Source organism: Lutjanus erythropterus, chromosome 7, assembly GCF_056507025.1.
Source record: "Lutjanus erythropterus isolate fLutEry1 chromosome 7, fLutEry1.hap2, whole genome shotgun sequence".
Lineage (NCBI taxonomy): Eukaryota > Metazoa > Chordata > Actinopteri > Lutjaniformes > Lutjanidae > Lutjanus > Lutjanus erythropterus.
Window position 1 is genome coordinate 30,249,894 of NC_139323.1, and position 17,342 is coordinate 30,267,235.

General features: G+C 37.6%; 1 protein-coding gene across 1 annotated transcript; it reads right to left on the reverse strand.

Annotated features, from left to right (window-relative positions):
• Positions 1 to 4,669: 4,669 nt before the first annotated feature.
• LOC146324209 (dual specificity protein phosphatase 22-B-like) lies at positions 4,670 to 17,128 on the reverse strand. The gene is made up of 7 exons (XM_084723502.1): positions 17,091 to 17,128; positions 16,962 to 16,995; positions 14,598 to 14,680; positions 11,367 to 11,416; positions 9,148 to 9,222; positions 8,420 to 8,591; positions 4,670 to 5,443 (listed from the first exon to the last, which is right to left on the reverse strand). Exons 1-7 carry the CDS (start codon positions 17,109 to 17,111, stop codon positions 5,297 to 5,299), a joined length of 582 nt encoding a protein of 193 aa, XP_084579628.1. The 5' UTR covers positions 17,112 to 17,128; the 3' UTR covers positions 4,670 to 5,296.
• Between the last annotated feature and the right edge of the window lie 214 nt (positions 17,129 to 17,342).

Consider the following 17,342-nt stretch of genomic DNA (forward strand, 5'->3'; position numbering starts at 1 on the left):
GTGGTCCTGCAGTAGAAGCGATGCGCAAAAAACATCAGTTTGTTCCCAGTGGAAGATTATAGAGAACAGCTGAGAGAATACCGACAACAACAGCCTGCCACATGAGATAATTATAAACTCTGTGTGATATTATTACACAGAAACAATACGGTAAAATAGGTTGTTGAGTGAGCACAATGTGCTCAGTCCATCCAGTTCTTAGAGCACAATGAAGGAGCCTTAAATATAGAATTCATCAAAGTTACAGAACTCACTTTAATGCTCTGAATCAGTGAAAAAGCAAATTGTATTCAAAGTTCCTGAAGTAAACGTGTTCATCCTGCAATAGTGGCTCCTGCCAGTGTTGTAATAGAGGAGATATATCACATTATGTGACATAATAATAACTTTATTTATATAGCGCCTTTAAACACAGAGTTTACAAAGTGCTTTGACAGACAAGCAGGCAATACGACAACAGAGAGCCATCACAAAATTAGGCCAAACAGAAGCCAGGAAAAAAAAATTAAGCTGTAAAACACAGACTCAAACAAAATACACTAAAACATAATAAAAAATAAGACAAAACAGTAAAGGTGATAAGAACAGGAAAAACAAGAAAAACATGACAACAAAAATAAAGTCAGAGACATTACATGATGTTGTGTAGTCAATATGAATAAATAAAAGGAATGAAATAAGATAACATCACATAATGTAAGTGTAAATAAGTACAATTAAAAAGAATAATGATTAAAATATGTTTCTTAAAAAAGAGATGACAAAGGATGGAAAAAAGAAGGTCATTTTTAAATTAAAGCCTCGACTTTGGAGCAGCCCCTCCCTTATCATTAATGATGCCTTGATCCCATAAGAAACATTGTAATAGTGTTACAACTGTCTGAGAGACCTGGTTCACTGAGATTTTACTGAGATGGTTATTTATTAGGGTGATTTAGGGCATCGGTTCCCCACCTGGTATCTGCCCTCCCTTAGGGGGGCGCCAAAAGTCACAGAGATGCATTTCTCTGTTCTCAATTAAAAATAGTAGGTTACTTAGTGAGCTACAACTCTGAACTCTGAAGCTCTGTGGTTATGAATCATTACTGTTCTTTAGATAGATTGTTCGGAGAGATTGTTTAAAGCAGTGGTTCCCAATCGTTTTCCTTGGAGCTTCCCCTACTTTTATCTAAGGAAAGCTGACTACCACACACACACACACACACACACACACACACACACACACACACACATACACACACAAAAGAATACGTGATTCATTCCAAGGCTTTACTGTCCCTCATTGTTTCCACCCTTGATATTATTTTCTTTCTAGCATGAGCCTATTTTTCTTTAAACAGCCTATCAGAGTAGATTATACCGACTCATCCTCACCAAAAGATCAATAATGATTCATTATCACAGAGTTGTGGCTCACTAAGTAACCTATGCTATTTTCAGTTGAGGACACAGAAATGTATGTTTTTAAATAGTTTTGTAACCAGACTTTTCTATAAATTGTGATTTTGGTTTAACATGTGCAAATTAAAACTTCAATCAGGCCTGAAAAGTTGAGCCCAACGTGGCCCAAACCCGACATAATTCTGTCCGAATCCAACCCGAAACCGTCCCTCATTAGCATATTTCAACCCAAATCTGATTACAGTGCACCAAAGAGCAGGAGTTGGCAGTGACAGGGACAATACATGCGGGGAATTTGAACTGGCAACAACAAAATTGGGGAGAAAAAAAACTACTACTACTAATAATAATAATGATAATAATCATACTATTACAGCCCAAACCCGATGTAAGCCAGTGAAATATGTAAGAAATACCACTGAGTTAGGGTAAGCTGGAACATGTTTTACAGTTGTGTCTCCTCTGATACATAACACAGTAGATCAACACATGATCAGTGGTGGAAAGAGTACTGAAAATCTGTACTCGATGTAAGTACTGTTACATTACTACACCATTACTCAATTACAAGTGAAAGTGAGAAATGAGGTGATATTACTAACATTTTTTAGATTAGTGAATAAATATCCTTCCATTTTGAATGTTTAAATTCTAAATAGTGATAAATCGCTAAATGATTAATCATTAACATTCTTACTCCAAACTTGTGCTGCTGCAGTGTTTAGTTTTTTGTCCATATGTCCTGGTTTTCATTGGTCCGATCACTTTACTGGCCGCAATAATGTAGATTAAAGGCTTGGATATTAATTTAAATTGTACTCAATATTCAATTTGATTTTAGTAACTAAGTAGGTTACGTAGTGTAATGCATACCTAAGTACGAGTAAAAGTACAGACTTGAAAATCTTCCCATAAAAGTATAAGTACCAAAAAAACCTACCTTATTACAGTATTTTCCAGTATTTGTAATTATTGTCTTCGTCCACTGCATATGAGACTTTTCTGAAGATGTTTTCAATATCAAACTTGATTTATTTATTTTATTCTTATTTATTTCTTGATTATTTCCTAATTATGTATTTATCATTCTTTTTCACTTGTTATTCTTTTTTATATTTTAGCTGACTAATGACTCACTCAATTCACGCAATTATGTGTGACAAACAACTTCAAAATTATTTTTGTCTGTACAGAAAATTGTCTATTAGACTTATGAATCTCAAATAACTATGAAACTGCAGGTCCCTAAATGCAAATTTCCCTCATTTGAAGTATGACTCAGATCCAAAACACGCTGTCCCACATTATCAATCACCTTTGATAAGGTGGGACAACTAAAAGTGTTTGAAAAATAAAAACTAAAAGACACTTTGAACACTTTAATGGATATGTTGATGCTCAAGTAAATCACAAACATAATTTGATAACATTCAGGAACATCTTCTTATTTCTGGCAGATTTATTTATCGTTGATATTAATCTAGTCAGAATCCTGTCACTGAACTTTCTTTCAATGCCCAGGGGAGCGTCCTGATTGACATGTGACCCGCCCCTCGCTGTGACATCACCCCCATGATGCTTCACGTGACATGACTTTTATGCTGAAACTCTAGTAAAAGTCCTGTTGACTAGACTTTGTCAGAACGGGAAATAACCTCTCATTAATTCATTAATATTTGAGTTCATACAGTCATTAAAAATATATTTAAAATGTAATAAATAAGATGTCAAAAAGGTAACTTTGATTTAAATTTTATCTAAAATATATATGTGTATATATATGTATGCATGTATATATATGTAAATCTCAATATACACATTTTCTAAAATAACATAACATAAATTCTCAAATAACGTGTGATGAACTTATAGAATATGATGCATTACTGTAGATTAAACCACCCAACAATATATGAAGTAGTTAAAATGAGCTCAGCCTGAAACAGCACATTAATTCAGCAGTAATATCAATCCAAAACATCATATATTCTATTTAAACACTGACACGGACCATTTCACTGCACTTAAAGCATTACGGATGCTGAATTTCTAATACATTATGTCCACCACTTATAACACTTTATAAATCTTGTTTGTAAGTTTATAATAAACTGTGTAACTGTTGTCACTTTGCCATACAGACATAAAACATTAAAACACTGAACTAATACACTGTGTCCACCACTTATAGTCCTTTACTTATAATACCTTAAACCTTGTTATGAGTTGTCATTCGTGATTATAAACATTTATAAAGAATTTTATAAAGATTCATTATAATGTTTAGACATTATACACATTAAAGACCACCATACCATTTTTAAAATGTTCATATTTATTCCTACTAATGTTCTTGTGGTTTTATTAAATGTCCATTGTTATCGGCCCTTTACTCATTTTTGTTGGTTTTTGATCAAGCTTGTGCTCATAGTGCATCACAGACATGACCGTCATATAAAGTCTTATCAGAGACACTTCTGTAAATGCACTACATAAGTGATAATTCGCAGTGAGCTTGTAATTATGGTGAAATAAACCCTGACAAGGTGATATAAGTCTTAAATCACCCTGATGACCTGCTCACTGTACATTATCCTGCTTAGTACATGGCTACTTACTAAAAAAAATCAAAAATTTGACAGAAAATACTAATTTATAAATGGTATTATTGATTACAAAATTATTTTATTTCTCCTCCAGAGTCTGATGATGATGATATGATATGAACTGTGTCCATAGCAACAGTCTGTTATTCACATTCATAACAGTCTGTTTGTCATAGCAACGGTCTATTATACAGAAATAACAGACCTAAGAATGCTGTAACTGACCAATCAGAAGTGAGTATCTAACAAAGCCAAGTAGTAGGTTTATTTGACAGCTTAGCAATGTTACCAGCTTATAAAAAAAATAATGAAACACTATAGATTAAACTACCCAGCAGTATATAAAGTGATTAAAATTCCACTCAACCAACAACAACTTTACATTATTTTTACATTTCAATATTTCAACTTTTACTTCTCTAAAGGAACTAAATACTAGTTGTGACCAATTCAACCAAAGACTGATTTTGTTTTTCTTGTTTTGTGTGAATATTTTATAAAAGGCCTGAAATATCTACAACTGTTCCAGCAATTCACAAAAAAAAAAAGCCTGAACACATTCCCAATCATGTACATTTCCAATCCTTTTTAAGGTCCCGGGCCTCAGGATGGGACTGCTGCTCTAAAAAGATAAAGAAATATTCACTTAACAAATTAAAATCTCACATTAATGGATATTTAATTAAATAAAATGCAAATTCACATGAGTCAAGTACTACAGTCTGGAGCACAAATGTAGGTTTGAATAATTAATTCCACAAGATTAAAACAAATAATACAAACACAAATAAACATTCATTGAGGAATAAAACTGATAGACATAGTATGTGCTGCTTCTGATACAGTATTACTGGAAAATACAGTGTTGTTCAGTTTCCACACCCTCTAATAGAAAGTAATACTCATATTTCAAGTAGAAGACACAGCATACCGTAACTGACGGGGAGTGCACACAGCTAAATGTGTGTTCACACTGTGGACTGTATGTACATATTTCCTTGGTGTCGTGCTTGACTGCCCTTGCATGTTGTTTTGACAGTTAGAAGCAAGGACATGACATGACGGAGGGGACTGAGATAATGACATAAAAAACCCCTCCTGTCACATGACTGCTTATAGCGGTTCATCATGTCATATCGATAAAGAAAGTGTTCCTGCCCTGTCTTGTCTCTGCAGGATCCACGATGAAGGCAGATGTTCTTTCTGGTCTCAGTGATGGTCCGGGCAGAAACCCCGCAGCCCTCAGCTGCTTGAGTTCAGGACAGACGAGTCTAATTGAGGACGCTCTTTCAGGTGGCACTTGTGCCCAGAGCAGGAGTGATTCTGGTCGCTATGCTGCTCCCGCTGCTTTTAGATTTCTGAGTTAAAAGGGTTTCCACCTCTTCATCATCGTTGAAAGAGTTCTTCCCGTATCTGTCCTTCCACCAGGCATGATACTGCAGGGGGAGAGTATAAAAGTGAGTCAGATGAATAAATTACAGCTGAGACAGAATCAAAGACCCTGTTTGTAAGAGATAATCAACAAGCAGTTTGTGTGTTAAATGGTTTGAGGTGAAGAACCACCCGATTCCACCTTTTAAATGCACACCTACAAATTTATTGGCTTGAATTTCACAGTGGCTTTCAAGAAGCCCTATTTTCCAGTGTGCACCGCTATTAAAACATGTCACATGCACATGCATACATGGAAGCGTGCAGCAGCGCGGTCAATCGTAGGAATACTATGAAAAACATGTTACCGTTACTACTACAGACAGTTAATACTGTTAGTAACATTTAATATACGCTACACAACAACAAAATTAGACTGCTGTTTCAAAATCAAAGAATAATCTGTGCCAAAAATGTTAAAGAACCCATAAAAATCACAAAATCCGCTGGGGGACGAGGCAATAAGAAGAATCATACATCACTTGGTAAAACAATAAAGCTGAACATTTGTTCAACATTGTTTAGCAAACTTTTTTTTAACTACAAAGAAAGACACTTCTTGTGCTGTTTAAGGAAAATAAAAAAAGAAATTGTAATGTATAGCACTGTAAATTAACAATGTTTCAGAGCTCCCCTTAAATGTTTCAAAGTAAACTTTCAGAGGCGCTCATGTGCTTTTCAGGGGAGCCGAGTTCCCTGTAGCTCCCCCATAATTTGAATTATATGAAGTAAAAGCATTTGCAGATTTTTTGGTGAAACTTTTGTACTCAAAATCTAAAGTTACAAAGCCAAACCTTACTGTTGTCATGACAAGGAATAATTCTTGACCCTTCTACAACCAGCTGGCTCGCCGCAGTTGATAACAAGTAACACCACCTCCTTACCAGAAGTGATCCGAGTGAACAACTGTCCACATATAATATGAGTGATGTTGCAGCGGCACACTTGAGATTCCTCCCTCTACAGATGAGTAAATTAGAGTAAATTTGTCTGAGGACAGATTACTTACTCATAACTCTCAAAAGTTCCCCTTTTCACTTCCCAACTCTGCCCGTTTTGAGGATATTCCTATAAAACAGCTGCTGTGGATCATGTAAAAGGTGCCGCATCTTTTCAAAGTCGTTAATCAGTCTCTTGTTCTCTCTTTTGACTGCTTTGATGACAGGAAACAAACATCAAGTTAACGAGATAAAACAGGTTGGAGGTGTGTGAAACTTTGATGAAAGCCAACAAATGACACGCCGCTCAGCCTGTTCACTGATGCACAGAGCAGGTTTGGACATTCTCATTTAGGAAAACTGAACCCATCAGCTGTTCGCTCGCCCCTTCACATTGCCTCCAGTTAGGAAGTGGTGTGAGCTTTTACAGCTGTGCTCTTCAATGTTACTATGGTTACAAATTGATTATCCTGCTTATAACATGGTCATTTACCAGCAATATGAAGTAAAGCATTTACAAATTTTTTGGTGAAAGTTTTGAACTCAAAATCAAAAGTTATGAAACAACAGCTTACTGTTGTATAACAAGGAATGATTGTAGAGCCTTTTACAGCCCCTGTCCTTTCTGAGGATATTCTTATAAAAAGGCTGCTGTGGATCATATAAAAGGTGCCGCTTCTTCTTCTCAGCCTTGTTAATTAGTCTCTCATCCTCCTTTTTGACTCTTTTAATGAGGGGAAACAGAAACATCAACGATGTCACATCAATTGAACCAGATAAAACAGGTTGGAGGTGCATGAAACATCACTGGAATAGAGGCCAAGCGATTTTTCGAGCAAGCGACACGTCACTCAGCCTGTTCACTGATACACGGAGCAGGTTAGGACGTCCTTTTTTAGGGAAACTGAAGTGATCAGCTGTTCGCTTGCTCACTCTTTCACATTGCCTCCAGTTAGGAAGTGGTGTAAGCTTTGACAGCTGTGCTCTTTAATGTTGCTATGGTTACAAGTTGGGTAGCGGATGAATTCCTAACTGTGATTAAACTTTAGCCAAATGTTAAACGTATTTAATGCACATCTGCCAGCCAATCAGAAAAGAGCACTCACCCAGACCATGACATGACTGACACTAACATGCTTCTCAGGTGATCCAGTCACCAGCTCTCACTAGGGGTGAGACTGCACCCAAGATGCATTGAGGACACCTGAGATCCAATGTCTCAGATGGGTCAGACTGAAGGTCCACCTACTCCATGTTTACGGACTAATATTTTTCCCGAAAATTAGACATTTTCTATCCAGGGAAATTTATTTATTTTGCAGGCAAATAACTTGTTTTTAAGGAATAATTTTTGGCTGCCATCAAAATCACTGGGGATATTTCAGTTAACACTAAACATAACAAAGAAAAATGTGAGTTCCAGTGCATTACTTGGTGCTATTAATAATAACTGAGGGAGAAGAACATCATTTCAACATTAATCAACATTATAATAGATATAATGTCATCTCTGCAGAAGCTTGACCTTCGTTGCAGCTGCAGAGAAAATATGCCAAGTTTATTGCCTGTGATCTGTCACTGTTTCACTGAAGCCTCATTGGAGTGATATTTTACAATTCTTCTTATTATAAAGAAAAAAAAAATGTTTAAAAAAAGGCTGAGAGAGATCCCATATTCTGTCGGTGTTCAGAGACTCCTGGTGCACCTCTAGTCGGCTGCACTTCACCATAAATAAAAGTTTATTTTTAGGAATTATTATTATTATCAAGGACTTACAAAAGGGGTAGAAAAAGGGATGTGAAGAGCCCATGTGTGTCTTTGCCTTGGGTCCAAAAAGGACTAAACACGCCCCTGCACTGACTTGCATATCAAACCCAATGCCATCATTTCCTGTGAATCCCTTGTGCATGGATACACAATTTGAATCCCACATAGGAATTGTGGACCCTACCAGTAACAATGAAAGCTAATATATGGAGAAAGTCTGACACAATGAAATCTTAAGATCTTAACTTGAAGTGAGATGAATGTGGTGACACTCACCTCTGCCAGTTCCATGTGTTCAAACTCCTCCAGCTGCCGCAGGAAGCCCAGGTTCGGCCCTGCGCACGGCCTCACCGCCCTCACCGCCGCCAGGGACTCCACCCAGCCGCGCCCCGTTACCGTCATGATGTAAGCCACAACCAGAGTCACACTGCGGGACACTCCTGCAACACTGAGGGCACAGGGCCACACAGCATGTTAGCTGCAATAATCACCACATATTCAGATTCTCTTGTTTAGTGTACAAAGAAGTGAAACCCCTTTTTTCCTAAAGCTGTGGTTAAAATCTTGATTCTGCATGTTTGATATGTGAAAAGATGAAAGGTGATGAAATTTACAATGAAAGCAGTAACCAAACTTTAGTCCTGTTTGGTGACAGTGATGTGGTTGAAAATGAAAATTGGCTTAATAAAATATGAGGGCTTCCAGATCACTTTGAGCCAAATACTCATGATTACAAAGACAAAGCATCTAAACCTGAAAATTTTTGCTCCTTCCTTTCAACATCCTCATATGCAAATGATACCAGTTTCATAAAGGTTACTCTGGTGTACAGGATACTGACTTAATGTCATCCATTTTTCAATTTTAATAAATAGACCATGCAATGAATAATCAAATAGAGAGAAAGAATATATTATCTTAAAAAAATCTGTAATCAATCAAAATGAAGTATTTTAAGTTTAATAAGGACCAAACCAACCAATAGACATCTTATTTTCACTCACCAGTGAACGAGGCAGCCCTCTCCTTTCAGTCGAGACTCGTGGATAAACATGATGCTGTCTCTGAAGTACTGAGTCCTGGGCAGAGGTAAGAAGTAACTAAGTCCAAATACTTTGTCATTGTACTTAAGCAGATTTTTCAGGTATCTGTACTTTACTTGAGTATTTATTTTTCTGACAACTTTTCACTTTTACTCCCTACATTTCAACACAAATACCTGTACTTTCTGCATTTTCAAAACAGGCTTTGAGTACTTTTTTCAGAGCCTTTACTTTTTTCACTTTTACATGAGCAAAGAAGTTGAATCAGGACTTTTGTTGGACAAGTATCTGCACTTTTGCCACCTCTGGTCCAGGATACATTAAAAGACCATATTTGAAATATCTGTCTGCTTTATAACAATATTTATTAAACCTCTATGAATATGAATTTATCCATTTAGACTGTTTTGGTGTGAGTCTTGGTGATATCAGCCACAGAGATGTCTGTTAAAGCCTCACATAGCCGAACCCGCCAGCACAGTACTCAACATTTTAGAAAGGTCTTACTCCACACATACACGCTCTGCTGTAGGGGAAAACGCCCTGCCTTGTTTGCATTTCTATAAACCAAAAACAAACGTCTTGAGTGTCGTTAAACCCAGGATGCAGTGACAGTGCTGCGGCAAAATAGTGTTGAAGGGGCACTTGGTTTTTTTAGGTTATTTTTTGGGGCTTTTTGCCTTTATAGGCAGTGACAGCTGAAGAGTTGACTGGATGGGGCGTACGCTCTACCAACTGAGCTATAGGGGTGCCCCTAGGAGAGCACTTGTTTTGGTGGAGCATTTGAATGTTGGGAGGCGAGCTCTGGTATTAAAATAACTACATCACGGGAAAAGAAAAGGTAACAGCTGTTAGCTTGTTTACCTTCATACCATTAGCATCCCAGGCACCCATTTGCCATTTCCAGCATGTAGGTTGCAACTACGAAGCTGTTCCTGTTTCTCATGGACTTTAAAAAACACAGATAGCGGACACCATGATGCTGCTTGAAGCAAGCGACCAGTGGCAGGACTTGTACCCACAGTGTGCATCCAGTGACTCAGATGAGTATTTTGATGGTTTGCCTGCAAAATAGTCTCAGTGGGAACTTGTACTGATGAAATGTTTGCACGTTGGGCTGTAAAATGACTACATTACAAAAGAGAAGGTAATTGCTAGTAGCTTACGATCGGTTGCTAACTTTGAGGCTCTGAGACTTTGGAGATGCAGATCGTGGACGCTGTGATTCCACCTGAAACTAGCTGTCCAAAGGCACTGTTATACCAACAGAGTGCATTCGATGAGTCAGACTACAATCTAATGGGACTAAATGGCACTCAGCTTGTGGTGCTCTAAACACCAAAAAGTACATTTGAAAAACTCAACATCCATGTATCTTTCCAGAAATCATGACCCAGTTACACAAAATCATCCACAGCCCTTACTGTGAGCAGTTTCATGTAGGAACAACTTTCTACTGAGCTTTTGCTGAACACCAATCGTATCATTGCCCTTGGTAGCTCAGTGGTGTTATCGTTACTGCTCAGCCAAAGAAGATGACATTTATGTTTACATTCCACAATGTCAGGAGCACAAGCCTCTCATCCATGAGTAGATGCACACTTCCTTCTGCACGGTGATGGCAAAGAAAATAGTTCTGACATGAAACTGCTCACAACAAGGTCTGGGGATTATCTTGAGTAACAGGGTCCTGGTTTCTGGAAAGAGACACTGGCACCACAGAGAGACAGGCACCACAAGGTGTGTGCCATCTAGTTCCATTATATTCAAGAGAAGGCAGACATCTCTATGGCCAATATCTCCAAAACTCTGCAACACACACCAAAAGCATCTAGATGGATAAACAGCACTACAGGTAAGGTAAAATACATATTTTTGATTTGGGTGAATTCCCCTTAAATGAGGTATTCTGAAGTGTAATTCCATGAAATATCATATCAAGTGCTGGTGGCCTGACTTGGGAATATAGGCCTATAAAATACTTTAATAAATGAATATCATAAATATCTTTCATAAGATATCAAAAAGTTTATTTCATAAAGACATTCTGTATTGTCATTTTACAATTACAGACAGACACATCGAATCCAACACTGAAGAATTTACAAACACAATGGACCTTGTACACTGTACACACACGGTATAATGTATAAGTAACTATATATCATATAAGTACTCACAGGTTTTGCTTAGAGTGGTCAGCAGCAGATATACACAGATACGTCATGTCCTATAGAGGGTGAAAGAGGGAGCAGTTTAGAGACAAACAACACTATACGGAGATTTTTGTGCAGACAAACCTGTTGAATTCATGATTGTGCAACAGTTAAACTGTAGCAAGAGTCTTCATCCTGTCAGGTCATCTGTTTGAACACACACTTCCTGTTTCTCGGTGGATGGGACGGCCCCTGAAACCTTGCCCCTCTGACCCTGCCTGTGTAGCAGGTCATGACACAACAATGTTCTCCCGTGTGTGTGTGAGTGTGTGTGTGTTTAATGTGCTGTGCACCTGGCAGCTGATGGTACATGCAGTGGACAGAAACTACCTTGTCCCGTTATGACTGCACTGTTGCAAAAACCCCTGAGCCCTCTGGGACACACCGAGCTCTGGAAGTGCTCCAGACAGGTTCGCTCGCACACAAACCGACCACAGACCAAGTCCTCACGCACCCGCACACACACACACACATTTTGAAGGACCATTTATCACTTATTTGTGTGAAACTGCTTTTGAAAGAAGTCAAGTCAGGCAAATACTGATAAGTCTTCTCATATCTCTGCACAATCACTCTTAAAGCTCATCATGAGCATGACTCAGTGACTTGTAACTCAAATGGACACACACACACATACTGAAGAAGCATTTAATGCTTATATGGGTGAAACTATTTCAAAAAAGTCATGTCACGCAAATGCTTTTCTTTGCACAATGGTTATTAAAACTCATCATGTGCATGACTCAGTGATTTGAAACTCAAACAGACACACATGTTGAAGGAGAAAGTCACACTCATACTGTTGAAATTGTAATTATTATGAAAACATGAATACACTCCCAAACAGTCTGTGTGCAAATTGTGTGCAGAAATTTATTTTATATGCTTGCAAAAAGCAATTTGAAGCTCAGATTTCTTTACATAAAAATTAATCTCATAATTTTATCTTGCACTATGTTAATTAGAGCCACATACTGTACAGTAAATGTCACATTCGACCTCTGAGACTTGGTGGTTGCAAATTCTACCTTCCTCTCTCAGGACCCACCGTGCTGTCTTCCAAGAAATCAATCAGTCTACAGTTTGACTGTTAGGTATGCAAATAAACCATCCCATCTGGCCATTTGGGCCACACCGGTTAAAACAGACCTGAGTCATCATAATGCCACAGAAAAAAGCTGTGTCATCCATATATAAATGTGAAAGAATCACGGTACAATCAAGATCAAAGATTTGTTCAGCAGCTGAGTGAAGTGAAGGGAGTCAGACATCATTTCAGGCCCAAAACCTTTTAAAAAGTTTTGGTGGTTGACCAGTTTTGGTAGCGATACTGTAATACAAGTTGCTGTTTCTCTTCAGTTGTCCAATACATGGACGGAGAAAGTGTACAGAAATCTCTGAGCACTTTTCATGCTCGCTTTCAGCAAGAAAAGATGAAAGTTGTGAAAGCGGATTCTCAAGATCAGGATTTTCAAAAACAAGCCAAATGGACTCCGAGACGGAGAGAGAGAGAGAGGGTGATTTCACTCAAATAAAATTATAATTAAAGCTACTAAACTGAGTTTTTAACTGGTTATGAAACAGTTTAAATTTATTACTGTATGGTGGATATATAAATGGGTGCCATCAGGTCGGATTCTCCTTGAAATCAGATGAAATGAGCCAAAGGTGCAGTGAGTAGTGTGTTAGCCAGTTAAAAAGAAGCAAGAGGAGATTTTCCTGTAGATAATCTTGTTATTAAAGATAGATTTTGGCCTCTAAAATCAACAAAATATAAAAGTTACTTGTAGTAGCTTTCAATTAAAGTCTGAGGAACCATTTATCATTCCTGAAGGATGACAAAACTGCTAAATTAAACTTAAATTCTCTGATAACAGATTTTGCAGTTGTACAGAACTCTTACATCTGTTACCAAATGGAAATTAGTGAGAGCAATTTTCTACTTTCAACTTGCCCGGTTCTCACAGTCACAATCGCCTCTTTCTGTCCTTCTCACACTCACTTGCTCACGTACACACCTTTCCCGCTCTCATACACAAATGGCCCTGTCTAAATGCAGCCGTGAAAAGCCAGAAACCTTTTTTTTTTTTTTTTTTTTTTTAATGCAGTTCCACTTTCAAGACTTGATGGACTTCAAGCTGGTGAGCTAAACTCATCTTGTGGGTGGAAAAGAAAACATCTTTTTGTGTAATGGCTCCTGCATCTGCATCACAGCTGCATCGCAGACTGAAAATGACATACAAATTTTTTTTTTTTTTTTTTTTTTTTTTTTTTTTTTTTTGGATATTCATACAATATTGAACCGTCGCAGGACTGCTTACTTGGTAAAACCTGGTGAATTCCAGATGTTGACTAATTCAAGACAAAAGGACTTTCCGGGCAAAACTGAACATAAGAACTTTTGACTTTCATTCTAATTGAAGTGGTCTATTTCATCTGACTTTCTGACTATCTGATATTACTTTACAACCTTTTTTCTTCTTATCTCTCCTTTCAAAATACAACCACAATGACATTATATTGTAAATTGGGCTGCTATTACTATTATTGACTAAATTGTCCATTATTTTCTCAATTAATGATATTTGGTCTATAAACTGTCAGAAAATGGTGAAAACTGTCAATCGGTGTTTTCCAAAACCCAAGAAGACATCACCAAATGTCTTGTTTTTTATATCCAAAGATATTCAGTTTAAAAGTAATTGATCATTTGGTTAATTGTTGCAGCTCTAATAAACTGATTGTTGAAGATATAGAAGGAGTTTATTAATCAATTGCTCAAATAATATAGAAGATTAGTAAATTATCAATTATTTAATTAAGTTTTCAAGCAGAAAATTTTGAAAAGTTGCTGGTTCCTGCTTTCACCTTGAGTTTTGGGAGATTGTGATAAACATTTTTCACTATTTTTTGACATTTTTCAGACTAAACAATTAAATTAATCTGAAAACGAATCAACAGATTAATAAATGATGAAAATATTAGTCAGTGGAAGCCGAATGAAGATACTAAGTCAGAGAAAGAGAGCAGTGCAGCTTTTCAGGTCTGTTGCCAACATTTAACACTTTCAGAACGAGTACAAAGCAGCAGAGACACTGGGGGTGGGGGTGGGGGGATTCAGGGGACGTTCTGTACTTAATGCTGGGTTAAGAGAGGTCACACAGGTCAACATAAGACACAGAGAGGACAGCTCACCTCCAGGACGGGTGCAGCTGTGTCATGGATGGACAGGATGTGGGTGATGTTGTGCTGCGCCAGCAGCTCCTTGTCTCGTGCATCTGTGGATCACAAAGAAAATCAGCAAAATCTTAAATATTCCTTCCATCCAATCACAAATCACCCCATGTATGGTCCAGCCTAAATTAAGCATTGTCTACCCAACAACAGCCCCCCTCCTCTAATGTCTCCCAAGCAAATGTGGCCTTAGGTCTTAAAAGTGTTGCTCTTCTTTTGAACTGAAAGAAAAACCGGAAAACCAATGTTTCTAAAACAGTGCAGCAGCTTGGGCCAAAAGCAAGAAACAGTAATTGTTATAATCAAATTTTGTTCTTTAAAAGGAAGCCAAATGTTTTCTACATTGGACAGATGTGTGTTGAGCACTTTTTTCTCATGCTTTGCAAGTTTACAGGATGCTGATGCCAACTAAGACAAAGATGAGCTTGTGTTGAACCCTCCTCCAGCCAAATCTATTAAATTAACCCAAATTGTACAGTTTGTATAAACTGGAAAAACTGTAATATAGATTGGAATATGCATGAGTAATAATTTAAATCAAGGATACAGGAGGAAACACAGAATCACATTCTGATTATGTAACTGACACTGTAAGCCAGTGACTTGAAGGTCATAAGATGAAATTAATACCTAAGTGTGTCTGTCACGTAATAAATATTTCTAAGGGGTGTCAAGGTGACACAGTATTAAAGTTGGTAATAGACAGCTGTCTTTATGAGCACAGATCAGTAACTCTGCCCTTCAAAGCCAAAGCCAGTCATTAGGCCCACAGTTTTGGTCAAAACTGACTTTGGACCAGAACTTGATTTACCAAATTAAAATTATTACTCTATAGAAATAAAATTTCAATGAAAATAACATATAAAATTAGCAGTGACTACAAACTGAAGTTAAAAACAGGCAGCCAACTATCAGCTAATGCAAGAACTACAACAAGCTAACGTTAGATAGCCTCAGCTAAAGCTAAAACTAATTTTAGCCTACTTTTTGAAATTTCACATTTTGATAAACTGACATATTGTGACAACTGAGCTTCATAACACATGACAAATTGCGCTACGAATTCAGCTACTATGTACAATAAGTATCACGCTAATGCTAATCTCCTGCTAAAGCTAAGGTTTAAATTTTTACTCAACTTCAACTAGAGTTTTAGGTTATCACACATTTAAATCTATGAAATAGTAAATTTGTTTACTGTATTTTATTAGTTTATTCTTTCCCGCCATTCCCTTTCTATTAAAAACATTTTAAAGTTTTTCATTTTTAATTTTTGCCTTAAATTCACATATAATTGAGGCATTACTCAGTTTATTGGCCAGCCTGAAAACCTTTCATTTTGATTTTTATTCAACTTCACTGCTTCTCCTGTTACTTTTCATTGTTGCACTGTAAAAGTACCAGACTTTTTGGCTAGAGGTTTTTTTCACAGCCAAGAACCCCCCACAGTATTATATGTTACTCTTTTACTTAGGCAGGCCTAAATGTAGGTTTCTACCATTAATGGATGACATGTTGGGTGACCCTTGACTGGCAGGAGGAAGATTTAAGAGTTATAGACTGTTAGATTATAACATAATCTATAAACAACAAATATTATTCATTTAACTATGAGGCCTTTTGTAAAATGAAGATCATGATAACTTAACTGTGAATGAATGTGACCTCCTGACAGAGTGTCACGGACCCTCAGGGGTCTCCGGACCTCTATTTTAGGCAACTCTTCCTCACACTTGCGTGCACTTGCTGTTCCAAAAACATAAAAAAAATATGCCAAACAACACTGACAAAAGATCATAAAAGGCCTGGTTAATATAAAAGGTGTCAGATTTCCTATTTGAGAGCGGTTCCCTGAACATGTCATGGTTATAAAAAGTGATTCATTATATTTATAAAACACTTCCTGCGCTGCAGTCACCGTTTCATGCTTGCAGACACAAAAAGCAAGCTAATGATTGGGGCATTTGCTGCTTTATGGAAAGCTGTGGAATATGGTTCACAGTAGGGACACCCCCACACCGCGGGGCATCCCCTCCCACACCAGCCCTCACGCGGCCCTCCTCCAGCTGCTGACGGGGACCGACACACACCAACCCCCACGCACAAAAAACACACTGTAATACTGTTTTTTTTATAGAAAACATCAAAATACACTACTGCAATCATTCTGCTGCACGCCGTGACCTCTCCACTCTATAGAAACTGAGCTCAGTGTAGCATCTCACCACATGCCCCTCCATATGAGGAACTGAAACATTGCTCTACTACGTTATCCTGAAAATAAATCAATTCTGCACTCAAATGACACGCGGCGGGACGTCTTACCTTTGATATTTCCTAGATAAAGATCGGGCAGGACCTAAAGAAAGTTAGAAATTTAGTTTAAAAAAAAAAGACGGACACAGGTTGTGAATGTACAACAAAGTAATTAAGTGTAGACATTTAATACCGTACCTTGTTTATTCCATTACCCATGTCAGCCGAAGGTCTCAAAAAAGTTCTGGACCAGATTTTTAAAGCTGCTCAAGTTTTCATCTACTGCTCCAGAGGTGTTTACCTCCGGTCGAGCCCTCTCCGCAGAAAGACAATCAGTCACCGGCTGACAACTTTTTTCGTGTGACCCAGAGTATCGTAAAGCCTTCGACGCGTCCGTGGACCATGCCTTGAGTGCTACTTGATTGAGAATACACTGCTTGGGATGACGTA

What these genes read in the sequence shown, in the direction of transcription:
- LOC146324209 (XM_084723502.1), bottom strand. Translation starts at nt 17,111, where the DNA reads ATGGGTAATGGAATAAACAAG. An exon ending in TGGGTAATGGAATAAACAAG is followed by an intron (nt 16,996 to 17,090) that starts GTACGGTATTAA and finishes AACTTTCTTTAG; the next exon opens with GTCCTGCCCGATCTTTATCT. An exon ending in TTATCTAGGAAATATCAAAG is followed by an intron (nt 14,681 to 16,961) that starts GTAAGACGTCCC and finishes TGTGATCCACAG; the next exon opens with ATGCACGAGACAAGGAGCTG.